This window comes from Belonocnema kinseyi, chromosome 9, assembly GCF_010883055.1.
Source record: "Belonocnema kinseyi isolate 2016_QV_RU_SX_M_011 chromosome 9, B_treatae_v1, whole genome shotgun sequence".
NCBI lineage: Eukaryota > Metazoa > Arthropoda > Insecta > Hymenoptera > Cynipidae > Belonocnema > Belonocnema kinseyi.
Genome location: NC_046665.1, coordinates 65,540,070 through 65,555,715, shown reverse-complemented (window position 1 = coordinate 65,555,715; position 15,646 = coordinate 65,540,070). Strand labels below are relative to the sequence as shown.

The 15,646-nt window shown below is 26.2% G+C and overlaps 1 protein-coding gene across 1 annotated transcript in view; it reads right to left on the bottom strand.

The window, feature by feature from the left end:
* Nucleotides 1-2,586: 2,586 nt before the first annotated feature.
* LOC117180574 (probable Rho GTPase-activating protein CG5521) overlaps nt 2,587-15,646 on the bottom strand; it is a 91,950-nt gene continuing 78,890 nt past the window's right edge. Inside the window, exons 31-33 of the mRNA XM_033373069.1 lie at nt 15,155-15,291; nt 9,735-9,860; nt 2,587-4,152 (exon numbers count right to left, since the gene is read on the bottom strand). Coding sequence (XP_033228960.1) covers nt 3,995-4,152; nt 9,735-9,860; nt 15,155-15,291 — 421 coding nt within the window. The 3' untranslated portion in view covers nt 2,587-3,994. The remainder of the gene's footprint in view (nt 4,153-9,734; nt 9,861-15,154; nt 15,292-15,646) is intronic.

The window sequence follows — 15,646 nt, the reverse complement described above, 5'->3', positions numbered from 1 at the left end:
CTATTTAGTTAAAAGTTTAACTACTTTGTGAAAAATTAGTCTCTTTTGCTTGGAAGTATAACCATTTGGCAATATACTTCGACTTGAAACTTTATGAATTTATAGTGTTTCATATGGGATTAAATACAGTATTCACACCAATTTTATTTGAAAGAATTTATTCCCCCACTATTCACCTATTTTTATTTTTCGAAAGTCACCCTATTTCCTCTCTTTTAAGATAATTTTGGGCTACTGGGGGTCGGGTCAAAAATAGTCCAAAATAAAAATTAAAAACTCAATTTTGTGTGTATGTTTGTATTACTTATTAGTAATAGCTGCTTTATTTTTTGAAAGCCATATTTCGTTCTAATTACAGAATGCCAGAGCGTAGATTTATATCACTTTTGTGCACAGCGCTATTAATTGAAGCGTTCTTTGAAAACTTGAAACTTCTTTCATCGCCCAGAATAATTTCATCCCGACTCTATGAATCGCGACTAAATAACTTAAACTGCTGCCTGCGCAAGGAAAAAAGCTGCATGTTTATCTCCCTTTTGTACGCCATACGAATTATATTTTCGATTCACAAAAGCTTGAAAACGTAAAGTCTGGTAAGAAAAATATTTCAGCAATATGCTAGTAGTATCAACAATGCTAACTTTATAAATAATAATATTAGGTAATATTATATTAATAATAAGAACAATTTGTTAAGTACAACATTTATATATGAGATGTAAACTTTAAAAGTATTTTATCTGTACCCAAGGATCAAATATCCACTAGATAAAAATTCCCCTATCTACAAAGCAAAATCATATTTAAAATCTTAAAACTTTCAATTAAATGCAAATCTTTGCACTTAATTTTAATAACATTTCTCGCAAATCAACAGGATAAAGTTTGTACAATATCATAAAAAATTAATTCTTTTCCAGTGAGTACTTGATCTGAGAGTTATTATTGACACACGAAGTCCAAAGTATTTTCTTTCGAGAAAAAACTAATTCTAAAAAGGTTGCCTAGCTTCAAACAGGATGGCCGCCATGCTAATCGTGCAAAACATTTTGGCAAAAAGGTTGGCAAAAATTTTCCACGGTCATGGAAATTAAAAAATTCGAGCTGAAAAGTCTTTTATTTTAAGTAATTAAAACTGAAGTGAAATTTAAAGGATTCAAATGTAACACTTCAAAAATTAAACTTTTATATAAGAACTTTAAACAATTTTAATTTAGGAATTTTACGTTAGAACACTCAATAAATTATATGAATAATATGGAATCTTTGACCACTTTTCAAGTGAATTTAAAAAAAAATTAAATGCCGTCAAATTGCAACATTTTTAACTATTATAAAATGAACAGTTCAAAGGTTCCCCGTCAAAAAATAGAAATTTACGCTAATTTTTCAATGCTCAAAATTGAAGAACCAACATTTTTTAAATTAAAAGTTACAATTTTTCACAAGTAGTTTCAAATAATTAATCATTAAATTGCTTTTTATCCTACATAAAAATTCAACACTTGTTCAAACTATAAATTTAGCAGAGCAACTGAAAAATCCCGAATCTCAGAAACTAAAAAATTGTTTTAATAATAAATAAAATATCCATTTTTTTCAACAACGGTATTTTATTTCTTATTTCATTATTTTAACATTTCTTAATTGATTAGATTCGGGAATTTGGTAATTTGTGTCACAGTGTCAGATATTTTATAATATCAGCAATTTTGTTTCAAGAATTTCCTATTACAGGGAATTTTCCAATTCTTTATTTATTTTTTTTTTTTTGAAAATTCATATTTTTCGTTAGAAAATTAATCTTTTTGGTTAAAAAATCATGTTTTTGGTTGGAAAATTAAATGTTTTATTGAATTTTCGTTGCTTTGAAAATACATTTTTTACTGTTCAATGTTTGGTTGCAAATTGATATTTTCTAGTTGAAAATTCATGTTTTCGGTTAAGAATTTTTTGTTTAAAGTATTTTCTATTATCGGGAATTTTCCAATTCCTTTTTTTCTTGTTAAAAATTCGTATTTTTCGGTAGAAAATTAATCTTTTTGGTAAAAATTAACTGAAAATTTAACTGTTCAATTTTTGGTTGCAAATTGATATTTTCTAGTCACCAATTCATGTTTTCAATTAAGAATTTTTTGTCTAAAGAATTTTCTATTATCGGGAATTTTCCAATTACTTTTTTTTTTTTAAATCGTATTTTTCGGTAGAAAATTTATCTTTTTGGTTTAAAAATCATGTTTTTGGTTGGAAAATTAATAGTTTTATTGCATTTTTATTGGTTTGAAAATACATTTTTTAACTGAAAATTTAACTGTTCAATTTTTGGTTACAAATAGATATTTTCTAGTTGAAAATACATGTTTTCGGTTGAGAATTCAACTGTTTGGTTGAAAGTTGAACTACTTTGTGAAAAATTTATTTTTCTGGTTGGAGATTCATCACTTTAGTTCAAAACTGATCTCTTTGTTTGGAAATTAACAATTTTTGTTGAAAATTCGTTGTTTTGTCTGTTGAAAATTGATCTTTTTTAGTTAGAGTATTTGATTAGAAACTTATTTATTTGGTAGAAAATTCGTCTCTGTGGTTTTAAAATTAATCGGTTTTGGTAGACTTTTCGGTTAAAAATACACCTGTTTAATTAAATATTATATTTACAATAGAGTTTTTTATAAAAAATTTTAATTATCATCGATCCCATTGCTTATACGGTTCACTCTTTTTCAAATTCAAGAAATAAACTTACAAAAAGAAAAGAGTCGAAATAAAATATTAAATTGCCAATCATTTCTCGGTCCAGTGGCCATCCTGTTAATTAAACCTCGATAATTTTACAAGAGGCACATTTTGGAAGCTAACAATGAAATCTCTGCTGCTTCGGGTAAAAAATCTCGGTAGATAAATATTTATATGAAAAATAAATGTTTTCAATATTTGAGACGTCGTGTGTCAGTCTCGATTATGCTCATTGAACGATATCTCTCGTCTTATTTACAGTACGTACAATGATTCTCACGATTGACTAAAAATTAGTGAAAAAATAATGCTGCTTTGGCCATGATTTGCAATCTGAACATTACCTATCATCGCTAATACTTGCTACCTTTTTGAATTGAGTCAGTCGATGAAATGCGTGAAAATGAGAACGCGCGATTTCGAGTTTGGAATCACCTTCAATTCCTTCGATCTACGGAATTTTCACTTTTCTTTCTGACCGAAAATTCGCTTTCTTCTTCAACTACTTATCCCATTAGTATCAAAAATGCTAAGTAGTCTTCAAATATGGAATTAATACAATCAGAGTACAAACTTCGACTTGTATTTTCTCTAATAGTAAATAAATACAGCAGGCGAAATAGTTTTCTGGAATGTACAATCTCTAACGCTTGGCATCTTCACTACATTTGTTACAGCGAACGAAGCGAAAAATAGATTAAAATTGTTAACGTTATTTTTGATAGTTATAAAAATTCATCAATTAATTAACCTAGCCCTGTTTTTTTTTTATTTTGATAAAAGTCGTTTTAAATAACTTGGTGTTTCAGACTGTTCCCAGAAGAGAAAACGCAACTTGGAACGTATGTCGAATTAAAATTGGAAACTTCACGAAAGTGTTGAATTCGAGAAATTCAAATTTTGATAACGTGCAATAATAATCAGTGCTCGTGAAACTTCCCTATCGTGTTTTCATCCTACAATCCTAAAATCCAAATAACTTAATTGTCATGATACAAACGGTCGAGGACCTTCTGTACAGAGATAATACAATACAAATGTAAACCTAAGGACGGAGAAAAAAAAGTCTAGTGCTCATCGGAAATTTGATAACCGATTAGAATGGCGAGGACAAAAAACAAGTTTTCTGTCACTTGCATTGTGCTCAGCGTTTAGATTCTGGCACGAGAGCTTGAAAAATTTGTTAGTTGCTTTGATATAAGAAACTGTAAATTTAAAGTACAGCCATAGAGCTCTTTAATTTTCTCGTTGGAAATCTTCTTCATGTGTATCGAGGACTGTCAGGTGGCGTGGGTTGAGAAGTTCCTCGTAATTTTGGCCCACTTTTAAAAGACATTTTCTTGACTGGTCTTGGAGAAATGCCATGGAGGGTGCTTTCTTGAGTATCGCTGCTAAACCAAACGCGACTTCCGTCCGAAACTAAAGAAAGAAGGAATTTTAGAAATTGAATTTATACTTGAATCATTTTGACCCATTCACAAGTATCAAATATAAATAAATCAGAGTAAAAAATCATGAGTGAATGTCTAAAATTCTTATGAGAAATTTGAATCATAAAATTAAGCTTAAATCAGTTTGTGTACCTAATTTTAAATAGCAATAATTTGTCTAGATGGTTATTCAAATCTTAGAAAAAACCTCTATTTTCAGGTTTAAACAATTTCAAAACTGAATAATTTATCATTTGTATCATTCAAAACAAATGTCCAAATTGAATCTACTACCTGTAGAGTTTAAAAGTAGAAGCAATCAGAATTGATTAATTTTGATATCCAGACCTTAAGAATAAGCAGTTTTACTAAAATCGAGTTTATTCAGAATTAAAATATTGAAGTTTAAACAATTTTAAATATAAGGCAGTCAAAAGGCAATCAAAGCCTTTCATTTTAATTTACGCAATTTTCAACGCAGGCTTTAAAGTGAAACTAAAAAAAGTATTAAAAAATATATTACTACAGAAAAAAGTATCCTTAACAATAAAAATTCAAATTCAATCAAAAAATATTTCATAAATAAAAAATCAGTGGAAAAAATACTTTAAACTAAAAAAGGACGTATTTGAAAATTAAATTAAAATTCCCGAAAAAGAAAATATTTGAAATAGAAAATTACCAGAAGGATGTAATTACCGAAATATAAAAATCCCGTTTTACAAAATTCTCGAATAATAATATTCCTCAACAAATTATAATAATATTATCTAATTAAAACATTCTTGATTAATCAAATTTCCGACATAAAATTGACAAATTATAAAATACCTGATACTTCAAACTTCCCGACACAGAAAAATATCATATTAGAAAATTTTGTATAATTTTTTTTTATAAATCATAATTAAACAAATTATTGTTTGAATTTGAAATAACGATAATTGAAACAATATTTTTCGAATGCAAAAGAACAATGCTATTTCCAGATTTTTATTACAAGAGCAATAATTTGAAACAACACATTTTTTTCAATTAGTGTTATTTTAAATTTAAACAGCAATTTTTTTAAATACATTAAATATTTAAAAAAAATTTTCTGCCAACAAAATATTCCATTATGATATTTTTAATACATAAATAATATTGATTAAAAATCAATTTTTTAAATTGTTCGAATTCGGGAATTTTCTGTTTCGAACCTCTTCTTTTTCGGGAATTTTAAAGCGTCAGAAATGGTATTTTTCAAGATTTTTCAATCGTCCCATTTTTATTTATTCTTTATTTATGTTTTTTAGATTTATATGATCTTAAAAAATATCATTTTTGCTAATTTTCTGAAAAGTATAATTTAAATAAAAGTTAATACCAAGAATTATATATAAAAATACCATAATCTTCGCACCCATACAAAAACTGAACTGTATTCTTACATCACTCCGGTAGATTTTAAAATTATTATTTTTTAAACAGGGGTCCATTATAAATGAGCTTGTTGTATAAAGAATGTTAATTAAATAGCCGTCACAATTTGAAGAGACGTTTAAGAGCTCAAAAACATTTTTTTAAATTGACCTAAACGAAATTATAAATACCATGGAATACTTCTTCAGACTCATGATACACTACTTTTTCTCATAGTTCCAATTTCGATTCCAATCATTTTGGATTTGAAAATGAAAAGTATTTCCAGTTTTTCTTAAACTCTTTTGTATTTGGAACTGAATATTGTTAGTTCGATCAATTTTGCACATCAACTTATTGAAAAAATAGCAAAAAATTAGCCTTGCCTAAAAAATATCACAAAAGTAAAAAACTGTGGAACTTGGAAGCCTATTAACGATTTAAAGTCGAATTAAAGAATTTTGAGTGTTTCGACCTTAAAATACTCAAGACTTTCAATTTAAAATTCGTGATATTTCAAACAGTTTATATTTAAAATTATTCAATACTGATGATTTGCAATAAAAATGTGTAAAATCTCGAAGAGTTCAAATTCAAAATTTTGAAAATTAAATTTTTTAATCATGAAACACTTTTTCTCTGATATTCTTTTCCCTATAAATATTTTTTATTTTAAACTGCGACAAAAATGTACTTTATTTTTAATTCAAAATTAACTTGGATTTTGAAAATATTGCACACTGAAAATTGAATTTCAAACTCAAAACTTCAAAAAATTTAAAAGTTTAAAATTGCAATCGTCGTAAGGTAGTAATTTAGAAAAAAATCTAAAATTAATTCGCTTTATTTCAGAGGATATCAAGTTATGATTAAATAAATTTGTCTACTAAAACCGTGGATAACAAAATCCACGTAAAAAGCTAAATTCACTCTCATTTATCGTTTCTTTCATGGTTCAGTGACCATACTTTTTTGTTTTGTGAATGACTTAAAAGTTTGTAATTGATTTGAGAGATTATTCTTAATTCTAATAAATATGTGCAGCTTAAAGATAACACTAGTGACTCCACTTAGACGAAAAACGACAAATTAGGTGAACGATTTTTGTGAAAAGTATAGAAGAATGTGCTAAGCTAAGCTAAGTTCTAAGGTAAACATGAGAAAATATTACCTCGTAACAGATTTTGTAAGACTGTCAAAAAAGAAGACACTTGAGACATTGTAAGTGCGTTTAGATGAAAGATGAAAGAGAGGAGTTGACATACTGATGAAAAGTGACTGGCGTTTAGCAAATAAGCAAGAAAGCCGTACCAATGACAGAGTGGCCACAAAACATCGTTTCCAAAATTCCCTCAAAATCCTAATATTGTAACATTTTCAATATAGAATCTTTTACAAATGGAATAAAAGAATTTTAAATTTGAATAAATAAATTTTTTATTTATTTTTCGCAGGACTACCACGACTTTATTTAATTTAGAAAAAAAGATCGGTTTAAACCCAAAAGTGAATAAAGGTAATTAATTTTCTTGAATAATGTTACCAATATTCTTTAGAATTTAAAGGAATTTGTTTTATAAGATTTCAAAACCCTTCAAGTTAAACTCAAAATAATTCAAATGAATTGGAAAAAATTGAAAAAATTCCGTTGATTTCAGTACAATCACTGAATTTAGTAAGTTTGAAATGATTTTCAAAAAATTTAGGAAAATTCCAAACAATTCAAAAGAATTTAAAAGAATTTAGGATAAACTAATATGATAATAATTCAGGGTGAATTCCGAATTAATTGAAATGGCAAAAAACATTTGAAAATCTCTTCAAATCTTTGAAACCCTACGAAATTCCTTATCACTTGTGAATAAATTCTTTAATATTCATTAAATTATTTTAAAATCCCGTGGTATCCTATGAAATTGATGATATTTCCTAAAATTCTAGAAAATTTATTAAAGTACCATGCAAGTTTCTAAAATCCTTTACAATAATTGAAATCCTCGGAAATATTATAAAAGCTCTTGGAATCTTTTAAAATATCGTAAAACCTTATAAATCTTTTAAAATCATTTCATAGCTTTCGAAATTCTAAGACATTTTTAACAGCCGCATGAAAATATACTTTGCAATCGTCTTAAATACCCGAAAATATTTTTAAAAAAAATTAAATCCTTTGAAATCGCTTCAAATTATTCTAATCAATTAAAGATTGCATGGAATAATCTTGTAAAATTCCCTAAAATATTTCGAAGGATTTGAAATATTTTTAAATCCTTTGAGACTTTTTGAAGCTCTTGAAAACGCTTTGGAATCCTTTAAAATACCTTAAAATACTTTAAATTCTTAAAAATCGCATTAAATTACTGAAATCTATCGAAAAATCTTCAGAATCTTTTTAAATTCTCTCAAATATTTAAAATCCTTTGAAACTTTTAAAAACTCTTGAAAATGCACTGGAATCTTTAAAAATACCGTATTTTTTTCAAATTCTTTGAAATCCCAATAATAACTCAAATCAATTGAAAATTCTTCGGAATATTTGTTAATACAGTAAAGTATTTCAAAACCTTTGAAATCCCATTAAATTACTGAAAACAATGTAAAAATCCTTGAAATATTTTTAAATATCCTACAATATTTCCAATGCTTTGAAATCTTTTGGATCTCTTTTGAGCTGTTGAAAACTATTTAGAATTTTTAAGAATATTCTAAAATCTTTCAAATCCTGTAAGCCAAGTTAAATTACTGAAAGCAATGAAAAAATCCAGAAAATCTTTTAAAATACCCTAAAATATTTCAAATACTTTAAAGTCTTTTAAAACCACTTGAAACTGTTAATTTATTTTTTTGAAATTCATTACAATACCTTAAAATCTTTTGAAATTCCTTCAAATTATTGAAACCTATTGAAGATTCTTCGAAATCTTTTAAAATCCCATTAAATTACTAAAATCAATTGAAATTTTCTAGGAAACTTTTATAATACCCGGAAACCTTCAAAATCCGTTGAAATCCAATTAAATTACTCAAATCAATTGAAAATTCGTTAAAACATTTTAAAATACCTCGAGATACTTCAAATCCTTTGGATTCTTTTTAAATCCCCTGAAAATTTGTAAATCTCCTAAAAACTGTTTGGGACTTAAAAAAAAAACTTCTAATATTTCAAATCCTTTGAAATCCAAGTCAACTACTAAAATAAATTGAAAATTCCTGGGAATCTTTTAAAATATCCGACATTATTCTTAATCGTTTCATGTCTTTAGAAATCCATTGAAACTTTTAAAGCTCTTGGAGTTCTTATAATTATTTAAAAAACACTAAATTTTTGTAATCCATTGGAATGGCTTCAAATGATTGAAATGAATAAATAATTTCATGAAATATTTTTAAATTCTCTAAAATATTTCCAAATGGAAGTTTCTTTGAATATTAATAAATATCCTAGAATACTTTAGATCCTTTGAAACCTTTTGAAATCTTTTGAAAACTGATTGGAATTTCTGAAAACACCTTTAAAATTGTTTAATCCTTTAAAATCCCTTCAAAATTTTTGAAATCTATTGAAAATTCTTGAAAAAAAGTGAATGCTTGGCAGCCCTGATTATTTTTAATAGTTACTTGAAGTCCTTTTTACAGAAATTCCCTGAATATTGCAATTTTTCGAAATCCCTGATTTTCCCTGACTTTTCCCTGATTTCCAGGTTTTCCTTGACCTGCAGCCACCCTAATCAAGTTAGAACAAATATGAAAAATATTTCGATTCGAAAAGCATACAATTTCTGGCCAATATATATAAATTTACGTATAATTCTGACGTATGAAAGCATTATATTTGTATAGGAAATGAAACATTAAAATATAAAATTTCCTAAGATTAGAAGAAGAAAATGTCGAAATTTTAAGATTTTATATTTAAAAATTCAGGATATTTTTTAAACTGAATTTTTTAGCATTCCTGATTTAATAAACAACTTGAAACGTGGCATTTAAAAATCCACAAGTGAAAAAGTGAGGAATTTGAAAGGAGAAAAGGGAAGACGCAAAAACGAGTGTCTCAGTAGAAGGGAGAAGAAGCATCAACAAATTGTACCTAACTTCTAACTAATAATACTAACTTGCCAAGTGGTGTTACGGGGTGAATGGGGGTTAGTGGACTGATTTAGTCACCTCTGTTGGCGCGATTATCACTGCTAGCTGTCGAACTGCTTCGCAGACCTGATCTGCCCTGATTTGAATCTATCAACGCTGCTGCCAGGTTCGAAGAGGCTGTCGACTGCACACTCATCGTAGATCCTGTTTCAAAAACCATTTGTTATAGGTGTAAAAAAAGTGCTGCATTCGAGCAAGACAATACGAGAATCGATCGATAATTTAATTAATCTCGGTTTGCCATTACGATACTTTAATATCGTCACGTCTTATTTGATCGAGATTCTTGAGAAAAACGTTCGATTGTGACGAGATTCTCGTTTTTTTTCACCAGAATTATTTTATAATGCAAATTTTGATTACCAAATTGAAGACGAACAATTGAATCTTAGTGTTTTTAATACTTTTCATATCAATATTTTCATTATTATGGAAATGCAAAATAAAATATTGTAACTATATTATATGATATTTATTTATAAACAATTTATGAATATAAAAAATGCTCTTAAGATTCCTGGGCTTCAAAAGATTTTTCATTTTGAAAAATTAGTTTAAAGAGAAAATTGAGGAAGATTTCAAAACATTTCAAATGATTTTGAAAATTTTCGAAAGAACATGTAGAAGTTTTGAAAGATTTTTTTTTTTTAATTTCCAAGAATACAAGATTTGAGAATATATATTCCAGTAAGTTTGAAAGATATTTATAAGTTTAAAATAGATAAAAAAATTGAAAACTTAAAAGGATTTCAACATTTTGAAAAAAATTTAAAGTGATTTTTTAATTTCGTTTTAAAATAATTTTAAGAGAATACTTAAGATTTCAAAAAATTGTAAATAAAATTTAGATTTTTGAAGGATTCTTGCAAAAAAATTAGAAGTCTTTTGAGCATTATGAGATTTTTAGGAGGACAAACAAGTTTTCTTAAGATTTTTAGGAAAATTTGTAATGTTTTTTTTTGTATGAAAAATTAATTTAAAGTTTTACAAATCAATTTAAATGATTGCATAAATTGGCAGAAAGGTGTCTGGAAGACTGTAAGGCAACCTTTTAAAGATTTTTCTAAATTTACGAAACACAGACTGCAATTTTTTAATTTTTCAGAATTAAAAAAATGTAGGGATAACTCAAGCATGTTAAAAAAAATATTTAGAAGTTTTAGAATGTGTCAAAAATAATTTTAAACTTGGAGAGATTTTAAAAAGTACACAGGGAAATCTAGATTTTTTAAGATTTCAACCAACAAATTTAGAATTATTTTGAGAATTTTGAAAGGTTTCCAGAGAATAAACCATTTTTCAAGACTTCTGATAAAATTTAAAATGATTATTTTTAAAAATGAATTTTAAATGACTGTTTACATTTTTTAAGGATTTCAAAAGATTTCCAAAATGGATATATTTTTTTAAAACAGAATGTAGATTTTAGAAGGTTTTGAAATAAAATTATGATTCTGAAGGATTTTGAAAGGTTTCAAGATGATAAAATTTTTTCTTAAGAATCCTGAAAAAACAAACTGTTATTTATTAAAAAAAAATTAATTTAAAGATTTTGAAACAATAGTTCAAAGATTTTTGGCAATTTTGAAAGGTTTCAATAAAATTACAAACATTGCTTGTGATTCGTGTTAAAATTTTAAAAGATTTTAAGGCAATTCTTTTAATTTTTGAATAATTCGAGTCAGATTAAAAGATATTTAGAAATTCTAGAAGTTTTGCAGAAATTAATAATATTTTCAAACTTTGAAAGATTTCTGAATGTTTATAAAATACTTTTTAATTCCTTCCAAACTATTTTTTTTATAAGTTTATTTTGAGTTGAAGATTTACATATTTCAAAAGAATTAAAATAATATAAAGGATTTGAATTATTTAGGTTTTGGATAAATAAATTAATAGTAATTAATAGCAATTACTTTTTTAATAATTGAAAGACTTTTACACTGCAGAAAAATTGAAAAATGTAGATTCGTGGACATACAATTTTTTTACTACCTGCATTAGTTATAAATTAATTAATTATTTATTTAACTAATTAATTATTGACAGTAGAATCAATTTTCTTAATTATTTTTTTCAAAGTCACTTTTATTATGAGAGTTCTACTATGTTTCGAAAACTAACTAACGAGACCGATCAAAATATTTGAAGTTCTCGTATCAAAATGCAGCACTTAGTGAAAAATGAGCCAGTCGATTTTTTATTGGCCCACAATTTTTAAATAAAGCAAATGCATAACTAAACAAATTTTTTATTTCTTGCAAACATAAATTGCCTTTTAAATCTTTGTGAATTCGCTGAAATCTTTTGAAGTACGTAAAATCTTAGTGAAATCTTTTGAATTTTTTTTTTTTAATTTTGGTTATGTATTTGAAATCCTTGAAATATTTAAAATTCTTCAAATCGGGGTCAAATTTGTTGAAATTTTTATGAAATCTTAGTGAAAACTTTCTTTAATCTTTGTTTTTGAAATCTTTTGTGTTCGTTTGATATTATTGAAATCTTTTGAAATCTTCACAAATTTGTTAAAAGCTTTCGAAATAGTGTAATATATTTGAAATATTTGATAAATCTTTCGTATTCGTTTGAAATCACTGAAATATTTGAAATTGTTTAAAGCTTTGAAATGTTTTGAAATCTTTAAAATATGGTGTACTGTACCCATTTTCTAATTATTGGAATTCTTGTATTCTTTGGAAACGTTTGGAACAAATTGATTTTTCAAATATTTGAAATTCTTACAATCTTTATGAAATGTACGAAATCTTTGGGAAATTTTCGTGAAATTTAGTGTCAAATCTTTTAAAATATTTGTGAAAATTTTCTGAAATCTTTTTTATTCATTCGAATCATTGGATTATTTGAAATCTTTTTAAATCGTCTAAAATGGTTTGAAACCTTTTGAAATCATTTTAAATCCTCGAAGGTTTTTAAATCTTTGAAATCTGGTTTACTGTACCCCTTTTAATATCTTTCGAAAGTTTTGAAATCTTTGTGAAATTTTTGTGAAACATTTGAAATATGGTGTACACACCTTTTTGAAACCTTTGAAATCCGTGAAATCTTTGTAAAATATAAAAAATCCTTTTAAATATTTTGAAATCTTCGAAATATTCTGAAACCTTTTGAAATCTTTAGGAACGTTTTGTAATCTAGCATACATGGAGTTATATGGCCATGGCTCATCCTACTTCTAAAACTGAATTAACACCGAAATTTTCAACCAATAATTTTTATAATTTTTAAGTTGTATATTTTAAAAAAATGTATACCTTAACATTCTATTTTAGCAGAGACGAAATCAAAAGCTTATAGAATTATTTACAATATTAAAGTTTATTTATTGCAATCTATGAAATAATTGGTAAGGTATACAAAAGTTGCCTACAAAATTTCCTTTATTTATTCTAGAATGAGTAAAAGATTAATTATACCTTGATAAATAAAAAACTTTTTAGTAGCATGATTTATTCTGAAGCGAAATATTTCTTTCATAATAGACTACAAAATTTTAATCATTCTTCGCATTTCAATGAAACTGTTAAAAAAAATCAATTCAAGGTTCTCGTGAAAAACTTAAAGAGATTTCAAGGTTTTCAAGACCGCTGGACACCCTGAATCAAAACCTTCAACCTGAAAATAAAATGATAGGATGGCCACTGATCCGGAAAACCGAGAACACCAGGAATGTTTACGTTAGCCAGGGATTTGTTTAATTTTCAACAAAAAACCTTTAATTATATAAAATAGTGGTATATATAAATATGTATCCAGTAAGAAAAGACAATATATTAAACTTTTCTCCCTATTTCTCATTAAAAAAATGTTTTCCCTTTTTTCTCGGTTTTCACTTAAATTCGAACTGAATAAATAGCAGGGATTCGAACGAAATTAAGGGACATTTTCAGATATTTTCCAATTATTTCTTAAAATTCCATGTAATTTACCTGAAAATAATGCTATGTATGAAAAGTCACTAAAAAATAATGCAGTTATGGAGGCACATTGTCAAATTTGTGTTTCGCCAAAGTTTTATGTGGAAAGAAACAAAAAGGATCGTAACGAAAGTTTCATTGTGTTCCTTTACGTCCTTTTTTATATAAAATACGATTAACACATAATTTTGACATCGTGCGTTCGTAGGTTCATTATGTTTTTATAATTTTTTTAGACTAAGCTTAGTTTTTAGCCAAATTCTTTTAAATTTATCGAAATAATTAGCAAACATCCAAAAATGCCCCTTAATTTCGTTTGAATCCCTGATTAAATAGAACCGAATAAGAAAATCCAACTATTTTTTGTAAAATGTCAATTCTTTTTGGCTACAACGTCATCCTATTTGGTTGAAAATTCATCTATTTTGGTTGTAAATGCAACCGTTTGGTTTAATGTTAATTTTTTGTTGGAAAATAAACAATTTAGTTGAAAATTCATCTTTATTGTTTGTACATGCATTTTTGAAGAAAATTTGTCTTTTCAGGTTGATAATTCAAGTGTCTTCTAAAAAATTCGTGATTTTGTTTTGAAAATTCAACTGTTTGTGTCAGTTCAACAGCAAATTAATGTAATTTGGTAGAAAATTCGTGGATTTTGTCGATTTTTGGTTAAAAAATGATCTTTTCTTAGTCGAAAAGTCTACTATTTGGTTTAATTTAACATCTTTTATGATAAAAAGTCATATGTCTTGATTGAAAATTAACTGCTTCATTGAAAATTTTACTGTCCTTTAAAAAATTCGCATTTTTGGCGCGAAAATTCAAATATTTATAAATTCAACTACTTTCTTCAAAAATCGTCTCTTTTTATTGAATCTTCTAATTTTTTGTTGTAAATGCAACTGTTTGGTTGTATTATATTACTCACTTATAGTATTGTTTTTTTATGAACATTATTTTTTTTTGAACATTCACCTTTTCATAGTGATAATTCAACTGTTTTGAAAAAATTCGTCTTTTTGGTTAGAAAACTCAACTATTTGGTTAAAACTGAAACTATTTTTTTTAAATCTTTAAAGTTTTTGTTTGAAAATTCGTCTTTGTATGTTGAAAATTAAACTACTTGGTCAAAAATTGAATTATTTGAGTAGTAATTCATACTTTATCATTTTAAATGTTCAATTGTGAAATAAAGTTTTTTTTTGAAACCCTTAGAATTAATTCTATTAAAATAAGATTTTCATTATATAGCTTCTTTATTATTAAACGATTGAATAAAAAGTTTTTGAATTAAAATGTTGTTCAGCTTTAATTTGGAAAGTTGAAAATTCAGAAGAGTTCAATTTCGTTTGCTTTAATTTGCAATTTAGTTTTGATTACTGCAAATGAAAAACTTTTCGGCTTTAAATATTTAAGTAATATTTAAGTATTCTATCTTTTTCATTATATTTTTTTTCGACGATAACAGTGGCCACCCTGAATTATAAGCTCAACTCTACAAACCTGATACGGAAGAAGCTCCACTGAAAGGACTTTGAGGCTGAATAGGAGAATAAACATTCGCTGCAAATTCTTCAAAAGTCATCGCTTCTTTGTGATTTCTCGTGACTGTCTCAATCGATCGTGACCTTTCTTCGTAGCTGCAAAATTGATATACGATGTTCAAAATTATTCTGTAATTTGCAGTCTAACATTTTTTATTAAATACTAATATGAGGGATCACAGTCTCAAATTTAAATAAAACTTGAAATCTAAACTATACGTAATTTTCTTTTGTATCAAGATACGAAGGCAAAAAATATTAATTCCAATATTTTTATCCAGTTTTTAAAATGTTTAAATTAGACAACTTGAGACAAGTTGAATTATCACTATGAAAAGGTGAATGTTCAAAAAAAAAATAATGTTCATAAAAAAACAATACTATAAGTGAGTAATATAATACAACCAAACAGTTGCATTTACAACAAAAAATTAGAAGATTCAATAAAAAG